The sequence below is a fragment of the Rattus norvegicus genome, chromosome 5 (genome assembly GCF_036323735.1).
Source record: "Rattus norvegicus strain BN/NHsdMcwi chromosome 5, GRCr8, whole genome shotgun sequence".
Lineage (NCBI taxonomy): Eukaryota > Metazoa > Chordata > Mammalia > Rodentia > Muridae > Rattus > Rattus norvegicus.
The window spans coordinates 7,480,315-7,507,822 of NC_086023.1; the positions used below are offsets into that span (position 1 = coordinate 7,480,315).

Here is a 27,508-nt window from a genome sequence, read left to right on the forward strand (position 1 = left end):
ATTGATATCTGCAAAACCTTGTTTGAGTTTTTCAGGTGTTTTAAAAGTTTTTGAGGATAGGTTTTTGATCACAAAGGAATACTGCATGGCTCTGAGATGTTTAGAACAAAACAAAGAACTCTTATCATTCAGATGCCTTTATAAAACTATTATAAAAACTCTTAGGAATAAATAGCATGGACTCTGGAATCAGGGGCTCTAGGATGGGGGCTGTCTTGAGACCCGAGAACCTATGCTACAAAAAACCGTTTGCAATGGAGTGGTTAAGACAGAAGATTGGGAGAGGCAAATATGGATAAAATGCCTTTATGATTTTTGTTTTGAGGCAGGATCTCCTAATATGTAGCCTAGAATGGCTGTAAATTTGGAATCCTCCACTTTTTTTTTTCCACAATTATAGTCATGAACCATCTCACCCAGTTATAAAATTGCTTTTATGAATTCTCTTCCCCAAACACGTTTTCTTTGTTGGTACTTGCCAGCTTCTTTATTTCCGAATTAGGAACCTTAGATTCATCCCACCCCATCACCAGACCATCTGCAGATTATGTTAATTCTACTTGCACGAGAGACCCAGAAGTGAACAGTCTCCTCTTGCAGATTACATTATCGTCATTCCTTTCTGGATTTTATATTAGCAGTTTCACAGATGATTTTCCAGCTTCACTTTTGGACCCTTACTGTTTTTCTCCAGCACATCTGACAAAAGGCAAATGACCACTTCAGTCACAACCTGACTGGCTTCCTTATTTTGCTCAAACTGTGACAGGACTAAGGCAGCAGTTTTCACCCTGTCGGACCCCCCATAGGGGTCACATATCATACATCCTGCAATCATATATTTACATTATGATTCAAAACAGTTGCAAAATTTCAGTTATGAAGTAGCAAGGAAATAATTTTATAGTTGGGGTCACTATAACATGTGGAAATAACTGTATTGAAGGAAGCGTTAGCAAGGGTGAGAACCACTGAGCTAAGGCCTTAACCTCTCCCAAACACTCAGGTTCCTGTTAGGTCTTGGCTCCTTTTGTTTCCATCAGGCCTTTCCTCCCTGCTCCCATTCACATCCTTAGCTGCAGCTCTTCAGGGTGGCCGGCCTTCTCTGATTAACCAGTACAAACACCACTCTTCCCCACATGATGAACTCACTTTGCTAAGTCCCTCCAAATTAGGATATATTGGAAACTATGCGTGGAACTGGATGGCTGGTGTATAGGAGGGCCCTGTACATGGTGAATGAGTGAGCACAGTTTCTAGAATACAGGATGCTTGGATTTGATTTTGATTTTATATTTTAATAGCTTTATAACTTTTTCTCTATTAAGCATAAAATAGTCATATTTGATAAACTTGCAGATCATCTGATTTCATGAACTTTTTTGACTTGCTTGAGATTTTAACTACAATGCTGGAGGGCTCCAGATTTAAACTCTCCAGCAAGGGTTTTGTTTTGCTTGTCCTTTTGATTTCTGGTGTTTGTATTGACTATCAGTAGATTTCTTTTATGATTGTCATATGAGGACTCCCACATCATAGGAAGTGGGGCGGAAGTACGCACTCCAGTTAGTGTGCATTCTCTACCAGCCATCTTAATAATTTGAGAGCTGGCCAAGTAAGATTGTGAGCCTTCTGTGCCACTTGTCAAGGCGGCCTAGTTTCCCTTTAAATTGAAATGTTCAGGCTGGGTTATAGTTCAGTGGTAAGGCTTGGGTTGTACATGTAGCACATAAATAAATAAGATAGAGAAAGAGCTCATGAGTTATAAAGTATATTGCAAGGCTTTTGATATGTCCACTCCATGAATACTGTTTTTCATATTTTTATCAACCTCGGAAGAAGCCTAGTGTTTGCGGTTGCTTCCACGTTCCTCTTTCCTCTAACCTCAAGAAAGCCAGAATCACTGGGTTCATAGGCTCTGAGTCTGTGAGTTTATTTCTGGTGCAGATCTTATCAGTATTTTCAGGGGATAGGAATAAGTAATAGTCCATTTTATGTTGTAAGGGGTTTATTTATCCATTTGTCAAGTTGATTTTGTTTCCTGCTTTCATTTATCAATTGATAGCTGAGATTGTTTCCTGTTGTGATGAACAATGCTTTCTGTGTCCATGCATATTTTAATTTGTTTCAGATGTATACGGAGGAGTGGAGTTGTTATATTTTAAGTTTCTAAGTCCATAGAGAAAACTTTTCTATGTTCTTTACTCATAACACTTGATACTTCTGAGTTCATTTCCTCCATAAAGTATTTATCCGATATCAGTTGGGTGATCTACAGTTCAATCCAGTTCATATTCTGACCAGAGTTAATACAGGCCCTACAAGAATGCCCCCTGCTTAGATACATACCAGTTGCAAGCATAGAGTCCCAGGTTACTTCCAAGTTCTGTCTGATTAGCCTCCAAATTGGAGATTCTCAGCTGAGTAGCTCCTCTATCCCTTTAATAATTTTCTTCAGTTGGCTCATAGCACTCCAAATAGTGGACACAGTTGGTTGTGTATTATGAAGGAATTTCTGGTTTTCTTGTTAGCAGTTCTTAGTTTCTTGAGTACTGACAGTACAGACACAAGTCACCACACGTAACCATGAAGAGTTTTGTTGTTGTTATTTTGACACAGAGTCTTCTATGTAGCCTGGATGTCTTAGAACTCTATATAGTCCAGGCTGGCCTTGAACTCACAGAGATTTGCCTCTGCTTCCAGAGTGCTGGAGTAAAGGCATTCTATACGGTGCTCAACAGTGAAAGCATTCCAAAGGACACAAATAAAGAGCCAGATGAGGCGACACATAGTGAGATTCCTAAGGATCTCTCTCGAGTTTCGGAGTCTGTTCCTTAGAGTTGGAATGCAGATGAGGTCTTGCTCAACCCAGAAGCTCTTCAAAACCAGCTTTTATAGACTTTTCCCCTTGAGACAGGGTCTTGTTTACACCAGAGTGTCAACCTACAGTGTAGCTGAGGATGAACATGAACTTCTGGTCCTTGAATATAACTAGGGTTACAGGGATGGTCCCTTAGACTTTGTTTATACTGTGCTGGGGTTTGAATGCAGGTCTTCATGTATGCTGGGTAAGTAGTCTAGCAACTGACCTCTGAAGTTTTGTTACGGAAGCATGATTTGATGTTGTCATTGGTCACTTGTTGTCACCTCCACTGTTAGCCTCTACCTAGAGATTGGGAGGCTGGGCTTCCCCGATTAACTAGTCTTCCTCTTTAGGATAGCTGGGAACCCCCAGCTAACTCTGCATAACTATACATAACGCATAGAAAGGACCCAAGGGGGCTGTGTGCCACGCAGTTGTTAAATGACCTAATACAGTTGTCCCTCGTCACTTTTTCAAGACGGGTTGCTCTGTGTATTCCTGGCTGTCCTGGAACCCTCTCTGTAGACCAGGCTGGCTTTGAATTCACTGAGATCTGCCTGCCTCTGCCTCCCAAGTGCTGATTTTAAAGGTGTATGCTACCATTTCGGGGCTAGGATACTAAAATCCTTAGATGAGCAAATCCTTATGTAAATTTTCATAACATTTTTATATACTAGATGCAGATTCTTGTGTGTATATGTGCCAGTGTATTATAAATAGGGCTGTCTAAGATGTCTTCAAACTTTCTGTCCATCTTGGCTCAGCTTTCCAACTGCTGAGACCTATCTCTTGTACACTTTAAATTATCTCTTGCTTGTTTAAGCTTATTACAATGTAATGGTATTTGACAGTATACTACAAGAGTGTGTGTGTGTGTGTGTGTGTGTGTGTGTGTGTGTGTGTGTGTGTGAATGATGACAAAAGATATGTTCAGTAGAGGTATAGCCCCTACCTTCCCTACCCTCTACCTCACCATAGGGTTTCACTCTCTAGCCCAGACTGGCCTTGAAGTCACTGGGTAATCCAGGCTAGCCAATCCTCCTGCCTCTGCCTCCACCTCCTCATACCTGTCTGTCCCCCAAATCTTTTGGATCTAGTTGGCTAATCTGAAACTCTGGGACCCTTTAATAAGGAACATTTTATATATTTATTTATATGGAGGTATATAAGTCCAAGTACCACACTCTGGAACTGCTTTTTCCCAAGCAGCTGCCCTATTTCATGTTTCTGCAAGCAGTTTATATACATTCTGGCTAATAGTGGTGTGTGTGTGTTTGTCTTAGTGGATAGTGATTTTAAATTATATTTATCAATGATAATGATGTTGAACATCTCTTCTTGGACTTATTGACCATTTGAATGATTTCTTTGGAGAAGCATCTGTTCACATCCACTTTCCATTTAAGAAATTAAGTTCTCTATTGTTTAGTTATAAGAGGTTTTATTAAATTGCTTACTTATTTTTTTCACGAAGGTTCTTACTCTCTTCCCCTAGCTGGCCTGGAATTTGCTATGTAGACCAGGGTTGCCTGGAATTCACAGAGATCTGCCTCCTCCTCCTCCTCCTCTTCCTCTACTTCTTCCTCTTCCTCCTCTTCATCCTCCTCCTCTTTTTTTTTTAAATTTATTTACTTTTAGTGCATTGCTGTTTTGCCTGCATGTATGTCTGTAGGAGGGTGTAGGATTCTATAGAATTAGAGTTACACAAAACTGTGAGCAGTGATGTGGGGGCTGGGAATTGATCTGGGTCCCTTGAAAGAATAACAGTGCTCTTAACCATTGAACCATCTCTCCAGCTTCCCCTTCCTCCTCTTAATGCTGGGATTAAAAGTGGGTGGAGGTGGCTCACACCTTTAATTCCATCAATCAGAAGGTAGAGGCAGGCAGATCTCCTGAGTTCAAGGCTAGCCTGATCTTTGAATTACTGGGATTAAAGGTGTGGGCCACCACCCTGGACTTCATTTTTAATTCTGTGTATGTGGGGTGTGCATGTGTGCAGTTGACTAGAGGCCTGAAGAGAGCATGTTGGATCTCCTGGAGCTGGAGTCACAGGACGTGAGTCACTGGATGTGGTGTTTAAGACGCAAACCAGAGTCCTCAACCAGCACTCGTAGCCACAGAGCCGTCTCTCCAGCCCTGTCTAGGAAGCGCAAGGCCCTGGGTTCGGTCCCCAGCTCCGAAAAAAAAAGAACCAAAAAAAAAAAGACAAAAAGAATTTGTATATGTTCAACATGTGTAGACAAGGCTGGCCTTTAAACTCACGGATTAGCCTACCTTGCCTCACAAATGCTGGGATTAGAGTTGAGTACCTCCACCCATGCCTGCATCTGTATTTTCTTAAGTACTAAAATTATAGCTCATACATTTATATCTTTGATTAATAAAGTCCCTTTTTGAATGTTGTGTATGGTGTATTTAGTGTTTACATGGAAGCTTCTCTTCCTTCTGAAGTTGAATATGTGCAGACTGAAAGTCTGTCAGGTTTGATAGTCTCAAGCTGATAAGTGGAGAGCTGTCTGCAGAGAATATATATGTAGCCCTACTAAGAATTGCCTTAAATGCCAGCCAACCATTGCCGAGACTCCATGTGTTTCTCTGTTGATCATCATTATAATTAAAAGAGGCACACTTGCGTTAGACTTTTTAAAATGCCATCTTACAGGTATAAATTTATTTTACTGTTCAGGTATAAATTTAACCTTTTCTTGAAACTGTAGCTACATTTTATGAGTGATTTCAAAAAATAAGTTTTCAGTTGTGGAAATAGAATGCAGAAATTAAGCTTGCTTTGTACATTAAGAGAGTCTGATAGGAAATTAGATATACTGGACTTTGAGAAAGGGGATTGTGCTGTCTTCATTAGTACAGATTCTGTACTTGAGTCCACCTGCTTGTTTATCTGAAACCCTGAATCAATTGTGAAAGTGCTTTGGGGGTCACATTTGCAAAGCAATAAGGGTGCGTTCCCCTAAGCACACACTAAAGGTCAAACAAGACACGGTTGTGCTGACTGTGCTGAGGTTCATTTTAATGTCCTGGGTTTTGCATTTTTGTTCTTTTTTTCTCTATTTAAAATTAGCTGCAAGCCTAGTATTAAAGTGCTATTTAAGAGTCCTGAGTTCACGAATGCGCTATCATGTGCCTTAGAGAAAAGGCTCGTGTCAGATAAGATTCACTGAAGCATGAATTATAGTGTTGTGGCTGTGATCGTGATGTTAATGAGTTAACAATGGATAGTAAATAAGACATCCATCCATCCATCCATCCATCCATCCATCCATCCATCCATCCATCCTGTCTATTGTGGTGCAGTGTAGGGCCTCATGCATCCTAGACAACTGCTCTACTGATATGTTCAATGCAATAAGGAATCTTTAAAAAGAAACCTACTTGAAAAAGGGTTACTAGTGGTTGAAATTGTGGTAAGAGGTGTAGAGAAGCCCCTGTTTCGTCTCGAGCAGTGTTTACCAACTCAGCACTTGGTTGGATGTAAGCTTGGAACACTGCAAATGGACTGGTTTAACTTTCAGTCCATCTTGAATGGGAAGTGAAATGTAGATTAGAATTGGTAAAATGTGCTACTGCATCCATATTCCTTGTTTCTGCTTTCTCCTGCAGTTAGTGTTAGTGTTAGCTGGCTTTGGATTTGTTTTTCAAGTTGGCCCACACAATTAAAACCAGCTGTTTTCAACTTTGACCGCATATTGAAGTCAGCTGGAAAGTTTACAAGCCCCCAGATTATGATTTAATTGTCCTGGCATGCATTTTGGAGTTTGTCTTGACTCCTTAGGTAATTCTTTTTTTCTTCTTAAAAAGATTTACTATTTTATGTGTTTAGGTATTTGCCTGCAAGTAATTGTGTGCATCATTTGTGAACATTACCTGCGAAGTACTAAAGAGGGCATTAGATCTCCTAAAATTGGAGTTAGACAGTTGTGAGCTGCCTTGTGGGTCTGGAAGTGGAACCTAGGTCCTCTGGAAGAGCAACGGGTTCTCTTGACTGTTGATCCATTGTGATTCTGATGTACCACTTCAGTTAAACTCTCGTGTCTTTGTGTTCATAGTAGGGATTAGATAAACACTGTACACTGGATTAGTTAGCATGAACCTTTTTGTTTCCAGTGGAGAGTTTAGGAGACCTAAGGCATTTTTAAGGTTTAATCCTCTGGAAGGTCTAAAGAATCAAATTTAAAACTATAGAAATAATTACGTATTTCCTGGTTTTCTGCATAATTGTAATTCTATCAAATAATTATATTTCTTATTCATAACAAAACACTGATAGCTCATTAATTTTCTCAAATTTTCTTGTTTAATGGCTATTTTTATGTGAGCAGACACAATTCTGAAATGAAATTTCATTGTTGAGCAGAATTAGAGTATCAGATGTTTAGATGAAGTGACTGAGTGGTTTGGGATAGGCTGTTAGGAACTGATGGTTCATTATTATCAATTGTGTGTGCCTAGATTAATTAATAAGGTATTTATTTTAATAGCTGTATTTAAATTTTTATTTTTTAAGACAGGATTTCTCTGGAACTTAGTCTGTAGACCAGGCTGGCCTCAAACTCAGAGATGCCCCTGCCTCTGCCTTGTAAGTGCTGGAATGAAAGCTGTGTGCCACCACTGCCCATGTACGGTATTTATTTTACTTAATTTGCTCCCTCTCCTTTTTCCTATGTCTGCCTGCCATGTGTATGCAGGTTCCTGGGAAACCAGTATCAACTTCAGATCCCTTGGAGCAGTTGTGATCTGCCCAGCAGGGTTGCTAGGAACCAAACTGGTCCCTGTGGAAAACCAGCAAGAACTCACTGCTGAGCTGTGTCTCTGGATGCAGTTTTTGGGTTTTTTTGTATTATGTAACTTATGTAGACTGTCCTGGAACTCACCATGTAGTAGAATTCCTATCTTCCCTTCCCAAGAACTGGGGCCTTAGGTGTTTATCACTATGCCTGGCCATATGTTATTTTAAAATATATATATTTATATATAATTTTAAAATGTATTTTTTATTCAAGTTATAACCACCCCAACCTTCCCCCCTGCCTCATTCTTCCTTTTCTTTTCTTTCTTTTTTTTTTTTTTTCGGAGCTGGGGACCGAACCCAGGGCCTTGCACTTGCTAGGCAAGCGCTCTACCACTGAGCTAAATCCCCAACCCCTTCTTTTCTTTTTTTAAAGGTTTATTTTATATGTAAGTACACTGTAGTTATCTTCAGTCACACCAGAAGAGGGCAGCGGATCCCATTACATATGGTTGTGAGCCACCATGTGGTTGCTGGGAATTGAACTCAGGACCTCTGGAAGAGCAGCCAGTGCTCTTAACCTCTGGGCCATCTCTCCAGCCCTCATTCTTCCTTTTCCTGTATACACATAGGTCTGAGAGGCCTTGCACTTGGGTATGGGCAGTCTACTACTAGTCTGCTAGGAAGTGGGGCCTCCTGTACCTCTCCTGTATCCATTCTGAAATGTTGACTGGCTTGATCTTGGGAAGGTCTTGTGCACTGGTAGCTGCTGTGAGTTCATGTCATGTCGGGAAGGAAGACAGGATTTCATAGTGTTTCTTCTCATTCTCTGGCTCCTATATTTCTTTTTATCCCCTTTTGTGTGGGGTTCCATGAGCCCTGAGGGAAAGGAATTGATGTCCATGTCCCAGTTAGCGCTGGTCATGCACAGTCACTCTCAGCACTTTGACCAGTTATGGGTGGGTCTGTATTAATTGCTGCCACTGCAAAGCAAAGTTTCTCTGACGGAGGTTGACACAGTTACAGAGTGAATTGCTGGCACAGTGGCCCTGAGGTGGAAGGTGATGTTCTTAGGTCCTTCTGTCCAGGAGGTTCCTGTGGTGCTTGTGTTGGAAAGTGGAGAGGGATTCATTGGTTTTTGCAGCCTCAGTGTCCTGGGATTTTGGCTTTGGAAAGGGAACATTGTAACTTCTTGGTTGGTAGTTCCCTTAGACATTGGTGCTCCTCTGCAGTCTTTGCAGTTTCTTGGTTTATTTACTGTTTATATATATACTGTTTTGTGTGTGTGTGTGTGTGTGTGTGTGTGTGTGTGTGTGTGTGTGTGTGTATGTATACACATACATATATATATATATATGTCCATTGTTAATCTGTAGCATTGAATAGGAATGAAAATTAACCTATAGTCCTATATTACTTATTTATTACAACTTTGAGAGGCAGTTTGTGAACTAGAGCATCTTTGTGAATCCAGGTGTCTTTTGAGCCAGACATTAAAGATAATTTTCAAACATAGAACATTATACCATTCTGCCTCTGAGTGTCCTTTAACTTGTGCTTTGTAGCAGGGGTGGGCAGTCCTCTTGGTCCTCTCCGTCTCCACCCATATTTGTGGAGACATTTTATGCTGCCTAATTTGTTCGTTTGTTATTTCATTTTTATGTGTGGGAGGGTTTGCATTTGTGTGTATCTGTGTACCATGTGCAAGCCTTGTGCCCACTGATGAAGCTGGAGCTCTGTTGTAAGCCACGAGTTGAACCCAGGTCCTTTGCAAGAACAAGTGCTTATAGCTGTTGTGCCACCTCTGCAGCCCCAATCTACTTTTATCTGAGACAGGAGTCTCATTAGGTAGCCCTGGCTATACTAGAACTCCCTACATAGACCAGGCTACTTTCAAATTCACAGATCTATCTGCCTGCTCCTTTCTGAGTGCTGGGCTCAAAGGTGTGCACATTGTGGCCTTTGTATTTTTATGTTTAAGTGAATTGTATTTTTTAACATTTGAGTTTGAACTGTGAAGTAAATATCAATACACTCTATTTAGGGTTGTATTTTCTCTTCCTCCCATTATTGGATGTGTTATGGCAAAAATGCTATATTCAGGTAAATTACAGCCTGTGTTTTTGGATTTCTGAGTTACTGTTTTCACTTTTTTCTAGAGTTACCCAGGGTATCCACCCTGTTGTGTGCTGGAAATGGAAGCCAACGTAGTCCTTGACACATTTCTGTGTTGGCTTTCAGTGTGTAACAGTTTTCTTCTGTACCTTTTACAAGTGGAAGAGCATTTAACCCCACCCCTGCCCTTCAGTAGAGTCTATAGCACAGGCTGGCCTCTAGCATACAGTCAAAGGACTGTACGAGAGCCTCTGTGAGTTTGTACTTGAAGTTCCCCACTGCCAGTTGGAGAGCTGCAGTTGTTAGACTTCTCACTTTGTGGACCTTTTTCAGATTGTTGAAAGTGCTAGATTACAGAATGAAAACATTTGTTCCAGGCTTTTCCTTTCCTTAAAGAGGAAAACAAAACAAGTAACTGGAGTTAAGGTCTGTAGAAGGTGTACTCAGCATTCAGTTGAAGTATTGTTTTGCTTTATGCTAAAATTATTTCATTGCTAAGCTTTTACTAAAAGTCATTTCTTTTTTTTTTTTTTTAAGATTTTATTTTATTGTATGAGTACACTGTAGCTGCCTTCAGACACACCAGAAGAGGGCATCAGATCTCATTACAGATGGTTGTGAGCCACCATGTGGTTGCTGGGATTTGAACTCAGGACCTCAGGAAGAGCAGTTGGTGCTCTTGACCACTGAGCCATCTCTCCAGCCCTAAAAGTCATTTCTTAATGTTAGGGTAACAGTTGGGCATGGTGGCTTGTACCTCCATGTGTTAAGCTAGCACCTGAAGGCAAGAGGATTCAGTGTTCAAAGTCATCCTTGGCTACATGAAACTCAGTCTCCAAAATGAGAGGGATATGAATATGAATACAACTGCTAATGGAATGCTACCATTGTATGGCAGATTCTTTTCCTCCTCATATCATGTTTCCTGTGCTTTCATTAGATGCAATTGGAGAAAATATTGTTGGTTGTCTTTAGTATTTTTTACAGTACTAGGAATTGAACTCAGGACCTCACTAATACTAGGTAAACATTTTACCACAGAGCCACACCCACTGCCAGTCTGCACTAGCAACCGTTGTTACATAAGGGCACCACCACCTTAGTCCTCCCTTCCCTCCTTCCCTCCCTCCTTCCCTCACTCCCCACTCTTTTGTTTATTTTTGTTTTAAGATAGGGTCTTACTCTGTCACCCTGGCTGGCTTGGAACTGGCAGTGTAAAGCAGGCTGCAAACTCAACAGAGATTGGCCTCAGAATTGCTGCAGTTAAAGGCATAAACCACCAGGCTCTTCCTTCATTTTGGATATCTTCCTTTCTCTTGTTTGCATTCCTTTTTACCTTCAGTGAGAATTTCTACACTTTAGAATAGTTTCGCAGCAAAACCAACAGTAAAAACAAAATGCACCTTTTCAGGGTTTCAGTGAGACAAAATATTACAAGATGTAAAACCTCCCTTTAATCACTCCGTATCCAACACTTTGTTTTATTGAATATTTACATCTCTCTTCCCACTTGAAAATGAGTAAAGGATTTTTGTCAGTTTTGACAATTGATGTATTATTGTAACCATTGTCAATTAAGAACTTCCTCTGTTGAGTTTTCTGCTTTACATTTACCACATGTTGGTACATATGAAAATGAGTTAATGTGGGTCTGAGCGATGTCTCTGTGGTTAAGAGTTCTTGCTGATCTTTCTGAGGGAAGACATATGATCCCAGCACCCAGTACAGATAGCTCACATGTGCCTGTAACTCCAGCTCCAGGAAATCTAACATCTGGCCATTGTGGTCACCAGCATGAATGTAGGCATGCAAACAGCAGACAGTGGACACATAAATAACAAGTGCATCCTAAGAAAATTGGATTCATATAAAAGGGGAGTCACTTTAGAAATGAAAGAACTTTTTTTTTTAAAGATTTATTTATTTATTATATATGAGTACACTGTAGCTGTCTTCAGTCATACCATAAGAGGGCATCAGATCCCATTACAGATGGTTGTGAGCCACCATGTGGTTGCTGGGATTTGAACTCAGGACCTCTGAAGAGCAGTCAGTGTTCTTAACCGCTGAGCCATCTCTCCAGCCCGAAAGAACTTTTTTTTATTGGAAATTTTTTTTATTTATTTACATTTCAAATGTTATCCCCTTTCCTGGTTTCCTATCTTTTCCCTCCTCCCCCGACATCTATGAGGTTGTTCCCCACCCATCCACCCACCTCTTCCCACTTCCCCGCCCTGACATTCCCCTACACTGGGGGGTCAAGTCTTGGCCTAACAAGGCCATCCTCTGCTACATATGCAGCTGGAGCCATGGGTCTGTCCATGTAAACTCTTTGGATGGTGGTTTAGTCCCTGGGAGCACTGATTGCTATTGTTCTTCTGGGGTTGCAAACCCCGTCAGCTCTTTCAATCCTTTCTTTAACTCCTTCAATGGGGACCCCGTTCTCAGTTCACTGGTTGGCTGCGAGCATTCAACTCTGTATTTGTCAAGCTCTGGCAGAGCCTCTCAGGAGAGCTATATCAGACTCCTGTCAGCATGCACTTCTTGGCATCAGCAATATTGTCTGGGTTTGGTGGCTGTATGTATATGGGCTGGATCCCCAGGTGAGGCAGTCTCTGGATGGCCTTTCCTTCAGTCCTTGCTCCAAACTTTGTCTGTATATTTCCTCCTGTGAATATTTTTGTTCTCCCTTCTAAGAAGAACTGAAGCATCGCACTTTGGTTGTCCTTCTTGAGCTTCATGTGGTCTGTGGATTTTATCTTGGGCAATCCATGCTTTTGGGCTAATATCCACTTATCAGTGAGTGCATACCATGTGTGGGTTTTTTTTGTGATTGGGCTACCTTACTCGGGATGATATTTTCTAGTTTATTCCATTTGCCTATGAATTTCATGAAGTCATTGTTTTTGATAGCTGAGTAATATTCCATTGTGTAGATGTACCACATTTTCTGTATCCATTCCTGTGTGGAAGGACATCTGGGTTCTTTCCAACTTCTGGCTATTATAAATAAGGCTGCTATGAACATAGTGGAACGTGTGTCTGTGTTGTATGTTGGAGCATCTATTGGGTATATGCCCAGGAGAGGTATAGCTGGGTCCTCAGGTAGCGGAATGTCCAATTTTCTGAGGAACCTCCAGAGTAGTTGTACCAGCTTGCAGTCCCACCAACAATGGAATTGTTTCTCCACATCCTCGCCAGCATCTGCTGTCACCTGAGTTTTTGATCTTAGCCATTCTGACTGGTATGAAGTGGGTTGTTTTGATTTGCAATTCTCTGATGACTAAGAATGTTGAACATTTCTTTAGGTACTTCTCAGCCATTCGATTTTCCTCAGTTGAGAATTCTTTGTTTAGCTCTGTACCCCACTTTTTAATATGTTTATTTGATTCTCTGGAGTCTAACTTCTTGAGTTATTTGTATATTTTGGATATTAACCCTCTATCATATATAGGATTGGTAAAGATCTTTTCCCAATCTGTTGGTTGCTGTTTTGTCCCAGGGACAGTGTCCTTTGCTTATAGAAACTTTGCAGTTTTATAAAACCCTATGTGTCAATTCTTGAAATTAGAGCATAAGCTATTGGTGTTCTGTTCAGGAAATTTTCCCAAGTGCCCATGTGTTCAAGACTCTTCCCCACTTTTTCTTCTCTTAGTTTGACTGTGTCTGTTATGATATGGAGGTTCTTGATCCACTTGGACTTAAGCTTTGTACAGGGTGATAAGAATGGATCGATTTGCATTCTTCTACATGCTGACCTCCAGTTGAACCAGCACCATTTGTTGAAAATGCTGTCTTTTCCCACTGGATGATTTTAGCTTCTTTGTCAAAGGTGTGTGGATACATTTCTGGGTCTTCAATTCTATTCCACTGATCTACCTGCCTGATTCTGTACCAATACCATACAGTTTTTATCACTATTGCTCTGTAATACAGTCTGGGGTCAGGGATGAGGATTCCCCCAGAAGTTCTTTTATTGTTGAGTATAGTTTTCGCTATCCTGGGTTTTTTGTTATTCCAAATGGATTTGCAAATTGCTCTTTCTAACTCTATGAAGAATTGAGTTTAAAAAAAAAAAAAAACAGAACTGAGTTGGAATTTTGATGGGGAGTGCATTGAATCTATAGATTGCTTTTGGCAAAATGGCCATTTTTACCATATTATTCCTGCCAATCCATGAGCATGGGAGATCTTTTCATCTTCTGAGATCTTCTTCAATTTCTTTTTTGAGATATTTGAAGTTCTTGCCATACAGATCTTTCACTTGCTTGATTAGAGTCATACCAAGGTATTTTATATTATTTTTGACTATTATGAAGGGTGTCATTTCCCTAATTCTTTCTTAGCGTGTTTTTCCTTTGGGGAGAGGAAGGCTACTGATTTGTTTGAATTAATTTTTTATCCAGCCATTTTGCTGAAGTTGTTTATCAGGTTTAAGAGTTCTCTGCTGGAATTTTTGGGGTCACTTAAATATACTATCATATCATCTGCAAATAGTGATATTTTGACCTTTTTTTTTTAAACTCCCCCCCCACCCCCCCCCGGGGGGCTGAGGACCGAACCCAGGGCCTTGCGCTTGCTAGGCAAGCGCTCTACCACTGAGCTAAATTCCCAGCTGATATTTTGACTTCTTTTCCAATTTGTATCTCTTTGACCTTTTTGTTGTCTGACTGCTCTGGCTAGGACTTCAAGTACTATATTGAATAGATAGGGAGAGAGTGGGCAGCCTTGTCTAGTCCCTGATTTTAGTGGGTTTGCTTCAAGTTTCTCTCCATTTAGTGTGATGTTGGCTACTGGTTTGCTGTATATGGCTTTTACTATGTTTAGGTAGGGGCCTTGAATTCCTGATCTTTCCAGGACTTTTATCATGAAGGGGTGTTTAATTTTGTCAAATGATTTCTCAGCATCTAATGAAATGATCATGTGGTTTTTTTCTTTGAGTTTGTTTATATAATGAATAACATTGATGGATTTCCATATACTGAACCATCCTTGTATCCCTGGGATGACACCTACTTGATCATGATGAATGATTGGTTTTTTTTTGTTTTTTTTTTGTTTTTTTTTTTGTGGTTTTTTTTTTTTTTTGGAGCTGGGGACCGAACCCAGGGCCTTGCGCTTCCTAGGTAAGCACTCTACCACTGAGCTAAATCCCCAGCCCCATGATGAATGATTGTTTTGGTGTGTTCTTGGATTCCGTTTGCAAGAATTTTGTTGAGTATTTTTGTGTCAATATTCATAAGGGAAATTGGTCTGAAGTTCTCCTTCTTTGTTGGTCTTTGTGTGGTTTAGGGATTAGTATAATTGTGGCTTCAGAGGAGTAATTGGGGAGTGCTCCAGCTGTTTCTATTCTGTGGAATAGTTTGGATAGTATTGGTATGAGGTCTTCTATGAAGGTCTGATAGAATTCTGCACTGAACTCATCTGGACCTGGGCTTTTTCTGATTGGGAGACTTTTAATAACTACTTCTACTTCTTTAGGAGTTATGTGACTGTTTAGATGGTTTATCTGATCCTGACTTAACTTTGGTACCTGGTATCTGTCTAGAAAATTGTCCATTTCCTCCAGATTTTCCAGTTTTGTTGAGCAAAGGCTTTTGTAGTAGAATCTGATGATATATTTTTTTTTAATTTCCTCAATTTCTGTTGTTATATATCCTTTTTCATTTCTGATTTTGTTAATTTGGATACTGTCTCTGTGCCCTCTGCTTAGTCTGGCTAAGGTTTTATCTATTTTGTTGATTTTTCTCAACAAACCAGCTTCTGATTTTGTTGATTCTTTGTATAGTTCTTTTTGCTTCTACTTGGTTGATTTCAGCCCTGAGTTTGATTATTTTCTGCCTTCTACTCCTCTTGGGTGTATTTGCTTCTTTTTGTTCTAGAGCTTTTAGGTGTGCTGTCAAACTGCTAGTGCATGCTTTCTCCAGTTTCTTTTTGCAGGCCCTCAGAGCTAGGAGTTTTGCTCTTAGCTCAGCTTTCATTGTATCCTGTAAGTTTGGGTATGTTGTACCTTCATTTTCATTACATTCTAAAAATTCTTTAATTTCTTTCTTTATTTCTTCCTTGACCAAGTTATCATTGAGTAGAGCATTGTTCAGCTTACATGTATATGTGGCCTTCCTGTTGTTGTTTTTGTTGTTATTGAAGACCAATCACCCTTAGTCTGTGGCTGTCTGATAGGATGCATGGATTATTTCAATCTTCTTGTATCTGTTGAGGCCTGTTTTGTGACCGATTATATGGTCAATTTTGGAGAACATACCATGAGGTGCTGAGAAGGTGTATTCTTTTGTTTTAGGATGAAATGTTCTATAAATATCTGTTAAATCCATTTGATTCAGAACTTCTTTTAGTTTCTCTGTGTCTCTGTTTAGTTTCTGTTCCTAGTTTCTGTTTCCATGATCTGTCCATTGCTGAGAGTGGGATGTTGAAGTCTCCCACTATTACAGTGTGAGGTGCAATGTGTGCTTTGAGCTTTAGTAAGGCTTCTTTTATAAATGTAGGTGTCCTTGGGTTTGGAGCAGGATTGAGAGTTCATCCTGGTGGGTTTTTCTGAAGTATCCTCATCTTTTCTGATAACTTTTGGTTGATTCAGTATTAGAATGGCTACTCCAGCTTGTTTCTTGGGACCATTTGCTTGGAAGATTGTTTTCCAGCCTTTTATTCTGAGGTAGCGTCTTTCTTTGTCACCGATGTATGTTTCCTGTGTGCAGTAAAATGCTGGGTCCTGTTTACATATCCAGTTGGTTAGTCTCTGTCTTTTTATTAGGGAATTGAGTCCATTGATGTTGAGAGATATTAGGGACCAATGATTGCTGTCTCCTGTTGTTTTTGTTGTTGGAGGGAGAGTTATGTTTGTGTTGCTGTCTTCTTTTGGATTAGCTGAAATTAGGTTTTTCTTGCTTTTTCTAGGGTGTAGTTTTCCCTCCTTGTGTTGGAATTTTCCTTCTATTATCCTTTGTAGGGCTGGATTTGTGAAAAGATACTGTGTTAATTTGGTTTTGTCATGGAATATCTTGGTTTCTCTATGGTAATTGAGAGTTTTGCTGGATATAGTAGCCTGGGCTGGCATGTGTGTTCTCTTAGGGTCTGTATGACATCTGCCCAGGATCTTCTGGCCTTCATAGTCTCTGGTGAGAAGTCTGGTGTAATTCTGATAGGTCTGCCTTTATATGTCACTTGACCTTTTTCCCTTACTGCTTTTAATAGTCTCTCTTTGTTTTGTGTATTTGGTGTTTTGACTATTTTGTGATGAGAGGAATTTCTTTTCTGGTCCAATCTATTTGGAGTTCTGTAGACTTTTTGTATGTTTATGGGCATCTCTTTCTTTAGGTTAGGGAAGTTTTCTTCTATGATTTTGTTGAAGATATTTACTGGCCCTTTAAGTTGGGAATCTTTGCTCTCTTCTATACCTATGATCTTTAGGAAAAATTATCAGAAACCAAAAGAGGCAAAGACTGCATCTCTGTAGTAAAATACAGTCTAATAACACTTGACTGCATTACTGTTGTACAGTACAATCTGATAATACTGTTGACTGCATTACTATAGCATAGTACTGCCTGATAACACTGTTGAGTGTGTTGCTGTCGTACAGTACAGTCTGATAACACTGTTGACGCATCACTGATAACACTGTTGCACAAAATGTGGTCAACCTGTCTGTACTTTGATAAAAATGGAGTGTCTAACTTTCCCAGACTTGACAAATTACTAACAGTAAACATATGGCAATTTAAAAAACAAAGGAAAACAATGTCAAGCTCTCAGAGTGAGTCAGATGAGTTTATGAACTTTACCAATACACAGCAGTCATGGTGGATCCAGCTGTACTCAGTAAGCACATTGAGGGGCGCAATGTTGGTTCAGAAAAAAGACCTCTCTGTTTTTTTTTAACAACTGATTCTTGAAAATCTCAGTCTCCTGTTTGTCAGCTAGTCTCCTCTCCTGCCGATGTGGAAAATTTCTACAGTACTGTTCCTCAAACTGTGGTCATTGAAAGAAGGCTTCTCTGAGGTACTTCAGGGTGGGGCCCCATTATTTGAGGCTCTTTCTCTCTCGCTCTCCCACCCTTTCTGTTCCTTTCTTCTTCCCTCCATCTGTGCACCCCCCCCAACCCCCCTGTTTTTTTTTTTTTTTTCCCCAAGACAGTTTCTTAGTATGTGTAGTCCAGGCTGACTGCACATTGGTAACTCTACCTCAGGTTCCTGAGTTCTGGAATGAAATATCTTACTACACTAGCCTGAGAGACCATTTTTTTAACCAGATGACCCATTTGAGTAATAAATAAATATTTATGTTTGTTCATTTTACTCCAAGAATTAACTGTTGGGGACTGGAGAGATGATTCAGCAGTTAAGGATATTGTTGCTCTTACAGAGGATATGATCCGGTTCTTAGCACCCACATGGTAGCTCACAGCCATCTCTAACTAAAGTTTCCAGGGTTTTGGATCCCCTTTCTGACATTCAAGGGCACTGGATATGTATGATGATGTGGTATGCATATATGTATATATATATATATGTAGGTAGAAATTCATACACCTAAAACAATAAGTGCAAAATAAAACAATTAGTAATTCAAAAGACAGACGGCTCAGTGAGTAAAGGTGCTTGGTCACCAAGCTTTGACAACTTGCATTCAGTCCCCAAGACCTCACATGGTGGAAGGAGGAATAACTCTCTCAAGTGTCCTCTGACTATCACATAGTGCACCCACACATACATTTAAATAAACAAAATAAGTAATGTTGGGCTGAAGAGGTGAGCCAGTAGTTTCAGAACACTTGCTGGTCTCCAGAGATCCAGAGAGTTCAAGTAAGATACTGTGATTTTAAAGGATCTTTATCACCTTGCATACAATTTCAATGATGTGGTCGTGGTTTTGTAGTGTTGAGGATTAAGTATAGAACCTTGTGCATGCCAGCCAAGTACTCTAAGCACAGGGTCACACTCCTGGCTCTGCTACGTTTGTACATGGGAAAGAAGTGTCTGCTTGTGGTAACTAGGGGAAGAGGCCAGCACTGGAAGCTGTGCAAGTAAAACGCGCAGAACATAAAGCCAGTGAGAAAGTCACTATGGGGAAGAAAATCCAACAACTTTATTCTAATATATTGTGAAAAATGTTCGTGAAAATAGCCAGAGTGAATCATGTTCAAATAATCCTATTTAAAACATAAGTACAGAATTAGGCTGAGTTGAATTTAAATTGCTTTTCAGGAAACTGTTGTGGAATGGGTTACTCTCATAATTTCCCTGGAAAGCGTATCTGTTTCCATGGTTACAGACTACTATAGTAGTTATTTGAAAGCAGGGAAGACTGGTGAACAGCTTATCTCTAACCCACGCTGAAGCCCTGTGCCCTCAGTAAAGTCGCTGTGAAGAAAGTCCATACCTCACTGTCCTTTGGAACTGGATTGGAACACTGATTCACTGCTTGTGAACTGTAGGACAGTAGTTTAAAGATTAGGCACAAATATTCTGTAGAGTTTTGAGGGGCTTGTAAGAAAGAGGTTGAAGCATTGAAAAGAAATTTAATCTCCTATTTTAGACTGTATAAAGGAAAAATATTAAAGAGTGTAAATTATTATTGATATTTTCTAGAAACGACTACAAAAAGAACTGTTGGCTTTGCAGAATGACCCACCTCCTGGAATGACTTTAAATGAAAAGAGCGTTCAGAATTCAATCACCCAGTGAGTATTTGACTCTTTTTTTTTCTTCTTCTTCTTTTTTTTTTTTTTCTTTTTCTTTTTTTCGGAGCTGGGGACTGAACCCAGAGCCTTGTGCTTGCTAGGCAAGCGCTCTACCACTGAGCTAAATTCCCAACTCCGAGTATTTGACTCTTAAAGGTCTTCTTGTGTTGTACAAGCATGTACTCATCCATTGAAACAGAGCTGTCTTCGTATTTCCTTGCATTCTGTTACACATTAATAGAGTAAAAAGATCTTATTCCATATATTGCATATTCTTTTTTTAACCTTACTGTAGACTCATTGGCATATAATTTGTAAAGTTTCCTTTTATTCTGAAACAATCTTTGTGTGCTTTTCATGTTCCTCATTATTTTTTTTTCTTTTTTCTTTTTTTCGGAGCTGGGGACTGAACTCAGGGCCTTGCAATTGCTAGGCAAGCGCTCTACCACTGAGCTAAATCCCCAACCCCTCATTATTTATATATGTATGTATTTATATTTGTTGACTCTGGGCTAGCCTTAGTCTCTAGAATGCTGGTATTACAGGGAGGTATGTGCCACCACACCTGGCTCTTACTTAGGTCCTGAGCATCTGCTCTACATTCAGACTGCAGCACTATGAATCCCATCCTTAAACACAGTAAGTCAAACATCCATGCTGTACTGAAGAACAAAGAGAGGTTCCTAGCACAATCAGACAGTTAACCAGCACAGATTGTACTTTTTTTCCCTTAAGCCTCTAGTTGAAAGGGTGTTGAAAGGTTAACACTGTGTCTACAGTATAGACGGATGACAGTGAAATGCCGTAACTTTATAGTCTGTAGTCAGTTTGTAAAGTGGAAACTTTGTAACTCACAATTGCCTTTGAGAATTCTGAAGACAGGCCTTGCTGGCTGGGTGCAGTGGTCCATTCCATAGTCCTCACTGCCCAGGAGGTTGACATAGGAGGACGAGCCGGAAAGCCCATGCCTACTCTGGGAAACTTGGTGAAACCTAAAGAATAAGCCTTGCCCCAAGGGCAGACAACATTTGTGTGCTGCTTGTCTTAGTCCATAAACACAGCTCTCCTCTTCTCTGGAATAGAGTACATAGCTATTCCTTTATTAGAAGTGAAGGTGTGTGAAAAGAATGCCAAATCAAACCATTTCTTTATAAGAAGGAGTAACAGTTACTCTTCTAACGACTCGAGACTTGAGACTCATTGGAGAAAGGTGTGCTTCCTTGCCACGGCATCCTTAGTCTGAGGCACACACTTGTGATTGTCAGTCTGTGGGACTGGGACTGGCAAGAGACTTAGCCAGCTGCTAAGGGTGTTTGCCGCACAGGCCTGGTGATCTGAGTTTATTCTTCAGAACCCATGGAAAGGTAGAAGGTGAGAAACGGCTTCATAAAGCTGTCCCCTGACCATCATTCCTCACCATGGCATATATACCTATACTCACACACGGTACACATGCACACCAGTTATTAGTAAGGATAGAAAATTGTGAAATTTAAGTGTGCATATAATAAAAGTACTGTATTGTCACCAGTGATGTAGTAAACTGCAAAATGATAAGAATAAATCACATCCCAAGAAGTGTAACAGTTACTATTCCTGAGCATTTATATTTTCTATCTTTTTAAAATTCTATAAGCATGTATTACTTTTTTAATTAGCAAAGATTAAAAATTTATTGCACATAGTATTAGAAGCCATGTCTTTGACCTATTTCATGCAAATATTACATAATTAATGATGCTTGCTCTGCTGTTATTTAAACTCTGCTTTGTATGTCACTAGTGGATTGATTGTGTTTCAGTCCTAAAACTTGACACATTCAGAAATGAAGGAGCATCAGGAGATCCTGTTTCCCTGGATTAGCTCTCTGAGTAGTAGATGTGAGCCAATGGAGAGATGAATTTTGAAGCTGAGAGAGACTTAGTTTTTGTCCTAAATATTTTATTTTTGTTTTATGTGCATTGGTGTTTTCCCGGCATGTATGTCTGTGTAAGGATGCTGGCTCCTCTGGAACTGGAGTTAGATAGTTGGGAGCTACCATGTGGGTGTTGGGAATTGAGCCTGGGTCCTCTGGAAGAACAGCCAGTACTCTCATCCACTGAGCCATCTCTCCAGGCCCTTGTTTTGTTTTTTGTTTGTTTGTTTGTTTGTTTGTTTTTGCTTGTTTGTTTTTAAATAAGAAGAGTGTGTGTGCATGAGCACATGCACAGAGCTGTGTATTGAACCCAGGCCTCTTTAGCATGACATGAGAGGACTTGACCACTGACCTGTACGCCCCACAGTGTTCTTGCTTTCTAGACAGCTTTGTGCTGTATTTAATTTACTATGTACAGCTATGGTGACAGAAATACATGAGGTTTTCTTTTTTTGTATATTTGTAGTATCATTTCCCTCTCCCAACAGTATCCTTCTTACATGTGAGGTACTCAGCATACATTCTGAAAGTGAATTGTTATGTTTTTAAGGGTTTTTGTACTTCAGTTGATTTCTTTCACAGTTCAGCCCATGTTACCATTTTACATTTCTAGTGCTATACCACACGAGACATGAGTAGAACCGTATCCCAGTATTCTCTGTCCCCCTCTGATTTTCCTGGACAGAGAATTGAGTGGGTGATATTGGCTGGCAGTATTGGGCATCAAACCCAGGGCCTTGATGAGTGCTCTACTGCTGAGATATATATCCTCAACCCCAGTTATCCTGTGTTTAAAATAAGCACATTTTTATACCAGAGAACTGTGAGGTTAAAGGATTTGGCCATCTACAGTAATTATATGTGCAGCTGTATTTAGAGACTCATTCCTAATGACTTCCATTCAAGTCTAAATGGTGTCTGTCCTGTCATCTTTGCTGTTTCTATCTTCTATCCCTTTTTCTAATGACTAGAGATGGCTACAGAATAACAATAAAAACATATAAATTCCTGTTACAAAACAAGCTCTCTTAAATGCCATAGGAATCTGTGTGTGCTTAATTAAAGTGCTGAAAGTAAGCTAGCAAGGAAAGGCAGGAGAGACTCTTGCTGGAAACCTCCAGAGATTGTGGAGGAGGATCCATTTGGTCTTTCTTAGAATGCTGATTAGGAAGATACGTTTGTTAGCTGCAGGCTTCTAGAATGTGTTAATAGCATTTTTTTCCCATTGCTTCTAATAGGAAAATGGCTAATGAATTTGGAACTGTCTAAAGTTTTTCATTACTACAGAAAGTTGTCTTTTAAAAGAAAATAAGATTGTGTGATCTGAAAGGAAGAGCCCAGTATAGACCCTGATATTAGCATATGTTCGAGTTTTTACTTGTTCGTTGTTTGTAGTTTGTTTCAGGTCTGGCTTACAAGCCTGGCTTTGACCTTGGCCTAATTTCTTTAAAGTGTCACAGAAGGATAGGGAAGAGAGTATTACTGTGGGTTGTAAGAGAGTGTGTTCCTATTCCAGGGTACCCCCTAGTGTGTGTCGCTGGTAGCTCAGAACAGGCTGAGACTCCAGCCCAAGGAGATCTGAAGCCCTCTTCTGGCCTCTGTGGGCACCAGCACACATGAAGTGTGCATATATACGTACATACACGCACACACCACACACACACCACACACACATACACACACACACACACACACGTCAAACAGACAAACAACCCTGCTCTGGGGGCCAGAAAGATTAAAACGCAAGGTAGTGGTGACCGGTGTTCAACCTTTTAACCCACATAGAGGTGGAAAGAAAGGGTCACAAAGCTGTGTATTGTGTGCTGTGGTTGTGAATGCCCCACCCTATACAACAATAATAAATGTACCCAAACATGTGTAATATACACAATAATAATACATTTTAAAAGTTCTCTACAAAGAGAAAAAACACAGTGTGAGAGTTGCTGGGTGAAGTAGAGCACCACCGTCTGGTTACTCCACCCAGTGCCCGGCAGGCCAGTGACCACTTTTCCCTGCACTTCAACTGAGTTTTAAATCTGCTTCCTTTTGTTTTTCTTTTTCCTGTCCTAGGTGGATCGTAGACATGGAAGGTGCACCAGGAACCTTATATGAAGGGGAAAAATTTCAACTTCTGTTTAAATTTAGTAGTCGATACCCTTTTGACTCTCCTCAGGTAATCTCCTTGCATGTAACATTGTATTTATAAGTCACGATTTTATGAATTTTATTGGGAGAGAGGCTTTGCTTGTTGTCATGCTCCCGGGAGCTTCAGGTGGTTTGCCATCTGTGGGTTTCATGAGCAACCAGGAGAGGGCAGTGTTTTAATAACTGCAGGGCTCTGAGTGCACTGGTAGAGGTCTCTGCGGATTGAGAGGCAGTGTTTAATAACTGCAGGGCTGAGTGCGCTGGTAGAGGTCTCTGTGGATTGAGAGGCAGTGTTTAATAACTGCAGGGCTCTGAGTGCGCTGGTAGAGGTCTCTGCGATTGTCTTTGGTTTTCCGCTCATGTGTTCTTTGCAGCCTTTAAAAACAAGCTTTGTTTACAGATGTCAAATACATGAAGTCCACTGAAATCTGATCATTATGGTTTGAAGCAAACATAGTGTAGTTACTAGTTTAACACTTAGACAAGGAAAAAGTGGGTAGTGGAATTAAAAAAAACAAAAAGAATGAACTTTTCTTGGGGAGGGCTTGTGTGTATTATTTTTTGCCTAGATGTATGTCTGTGCTTCACAAGTATGCCTGATGTCCTGGGAGGTCAGAAGATGGTGGTGGATCGGAGTATCCATGTGGGTGCTGGATTGAACCTGGGTTCTCTGGTGGAGGAACAAGCATTGCTAGCAGCTGGGCTCTCTCCAGCCCCAGGGAATGTTCTTAAGAGGTATTAAGAGTAAATAATTAATTGGAAGATAGAGTGGGGAGATTCTGGGATGATTTCCAGGTTCCTGACTTGAAGACAGTGAGTTACTAGAATTCTTTATTCTTCTCAAAAGTGTAAGAACCTATTTCACATTTTAACCTTGAAGTTTGTGAGATATGCTGTTAATGGAACCCTGCAAACCCTCTGTGTTGCTGCTAAGTAATGAAGTGTTCTGGAAAATAAACCCAGTGCCTACAGTTCAACTTGGTATATGATTATTAATGTGCGATTTCCAGCAAAGTCACATTTCATTGTCACCTTCAACATAATATTCTTTTTTTTAATTGGATATTTTATGTATTTACATTTCAAATGTTATCCCTTTTCCCAGTTTCCCTTCTGGAATACCCCTACCCTATTCCCCCACCCCCTGCTTCTATGACAGTGCTCCCCTCCCCTCCCACACACCCACCCATCTCACCACCCTGGCATTCCCCTTCACTGGGGAAACGAGCTTTCACAGGACCAAGGGCCTCTCCTCCTATTGATGCCTGACAAGGCCATCCTCTGCTACATATGCAGGAGCCATGGGTCACTCCATGTGTACTCTTTGGTTGGTGGTTAAGTCTCTGGGAGCTCTGGGGGGTCTGGTTGGTTGATATTGTTGTTCTTAAGGGGTTGCAAACTCCTTCAGCTCCTTCAGTTCTTTCTTTAACTCCTCCATTGTGGTCTCTGTGCTCAGCCCAATGGTTGACTGTGATTTGTCAGGCTCTGGTAGAGCCTCTCAGGAGACAGCTATACCAGACTCCTGTCAGCAAGCACTTCTTGGCATCAGCAATAGTGTCTGGGTTTGGTGTCAGTATTTGGGCTGGATCCCCAGGTGGAGCAGACTCCTTCAGATGGCCTTTCCTTCAGTTTCTGCTTCACTCTTTGTCCCTGTATTTCCTTTAGACAGGAGCCATTCTGGGTTAAAAACTTGGAGATGAGTGGGTGGCCCCACCCTAACCTCTGGATATGGTCTCTATAAGTTCTCCCTCCCCTTTGTTGGGCATTTCAGGTAATCTCATGCCTGTTGGGTTCTGGGAGCCTCTTGTTTTCCTGGCATCTGGGACTTTCTGGTGGCTACCCCATTCCCCATCCCCCATTGCTACACACCTTTGTTCAGTTTCCTGACCCTCTATATATCATCCCAGTCTCTCCCATACCTGATCCTGCCCCCCCCCTTTTCCTCCTCCCCCTCCTTTCTTCCTCCCAAGTCCCTCCCACCCTCTACCTCCAGTGAGTATTTTGTTCCCCTTTCTAAGAAGGACTGAAGCATCCACACTTTGGTTTTACTTCTGCTTGAGCTTCATGTGGTCTGTGAGTTGTACTGTGAGTGTGTGAGGTTTTTTCCTAGTTTAGTACCCACTTATCAGTGCGTGCATACCATGTGTGTTCTTTTGTGAATGGGTTACCTCACTCAGGATATTTTCTAGTTCCATCCATTTTTCCTAATAATTTCATGAAATCATTGTTTTTAATGTATAAATGTACCACATTTTTTGTATCCATTACTCTTTTGAAGGGCATCTGGGTTCTTTCAGGAATGCTAGCATTCCTTTCTAACAGCTTTTTTTTTTTTTTTTTTTTTTTTTTTTTTTATTAACTTGAGTATTTCTTATATACATTTCGAGTGTTGTTCCCTTTCCCGGTTTCCGGGCAAACATCCCCCTCCCCCCTCCCCTTCCTTATGGGTGTTCCCCTCCCAACCCTCCCCCCATTGCCACCCTCCCCCCATAGACTAGTTCACTGGGGGTTCAGTCTTAGCAGGACCCAGGGCTTCCCCTTCCACTGGTGCTCTTACTAGGATAGTCATTGCTACCTATGGGGTCAGAGTCCAGGGTCAGTCCATGTATAGTCTTTAGGTAGTGGCTTAGTCCCTGGAAGCTCTGGTTGCTTGGCATTGTTGTACATATGGGGTCTCGAGCCCCTTCAAGCTCTTCCAGTTCTTTCTCTGATTCCTTCAACGGGGGTCCTATTCTCAGTTCAGTGGTTTGCTGCTGGCATTCGCCTCTGTATTTGCTGTATTCTGGCTGTGTCTCTCAGGAGAGATCTACATCCGGCTCCTGTCGGTCTGCACTTCTTTGCTTCATCCATCTTGTCTAATTGGGTGGCTGTATATGTATGGGCCACATGTGGGGCAGGCTCTGAATGGGTGTTCCTTCAGTCTCTGTTTTAATCTTTGCCTCTCCCTTCCCTGCCAAGGGTATTCTTTTTCCTCATTTAAAGAAGGAGTGAAGCATTCACATTTTGATCATCCGTCTTGAGTTTCGTTTGTTCTAGGGATCTAGGGTCATTCAAGCATTTGGGCTAATAGCCACTTATCAATGAGTGCATACCATGTATGTCTTTCTGTGATTGGGTTAGCTCACTCAGGATGATATTTTCCAGTTCCAACCATTTGCCTACGAATTTCATAAACTCGTTGTTTTTGATAGCTGAGTAATATTCCATTGTGTAGATGTACCACATTTTCTGTATCCATTCCTCTGTTGAAGGGCATCTGGGTTCTTTCCATTTTCTGGCTATTATAAATAAGGCTGCGATGAACATAGTGGAGCACGTGTCTCTTTTATATGTTGAGGCATCTTTTGGGTATATGCCCAAGAGAGGTATGGCTGGATCCTCAGGCAGTTCAATGTCCAATTTTCTGAGGAACCTCCAGACTGATTTCCAGAATGGTTTTACCAGTCTGCAATCCCACCAACAATGGAGGAGTGTTCCTCTTTCTCCACATCCTCGCCAGCATCTGCTGTCACCTGAGTTTTTGATCTTAGCCAATTGCACTGGTGTGAGGTGAAATCTCAGGGTTGTTTTGATTTGCATTTCCCTTATGACTAAAGATGTTGAACATTTCTTTAGGTGTTTCTCAGCCATTCGGCATTCCTCAGCTGTGAATTCTTTGTTTAGCTCTGAACCCCATTTTTTAATAGGGTTATTTGTTTCCCTGCGGTCTAACTTCTTGAGTTCTTTGTATATTTTGGATATAAGGCCTCTATCTGTTGTAGGATTGGTAAAGATCTTTTCCCAATCTGTTGGTTGCCGTTTTGTCCTAACCACAGTGTCCTTTGCCTTACAGAAGCTTTGCAGTTTTATGAGATCCCATTTGTCGATTCTTGATCTTAGAGCATAAGCCATTGGTGTTTTGTTCAGGAAATTTTTTCCAGTGCCCATGTGTTCCAGATGCTTCCCTAGTTTTTCTTCTATTAGTTTGAGTGTGTCAGGTTTGATGTGGAGGTCCTTGATCCACTTGGACTTAAGCTTTGTACAGGG

General features: G+C 40.8%; 1 protein-coding gene across 4 annotated transcripts in view; it reads left to right on the top strand.

The window, feature by feature from the left end:
* The window catches only part of Ube2w (ubiquitin-conjugating enzyme E2W), a 57,488-nt gene that overhangs the window by 6,276 nt on the left and 23,704 nt on the right, over nt 1-27,508 (top strand). For all 4 annotated transcript variants that reach the window (XM_063287053.1, XM_063287052.1, NM_001401288.1 and 1 more), the window contains exons 2-3: nt 19,328-19,419; nt 23,408-23,510. In XM_063287053.1, coding sequence (XP_063143123.1) covers nt 19,328-19,419; nt 23,408-23,510 — 195 coding nt within the window. The remainder of the gene's footprint in view (nt 1-19,327; nt 19,420-23,407; nt 23,511-27,508) is intronic.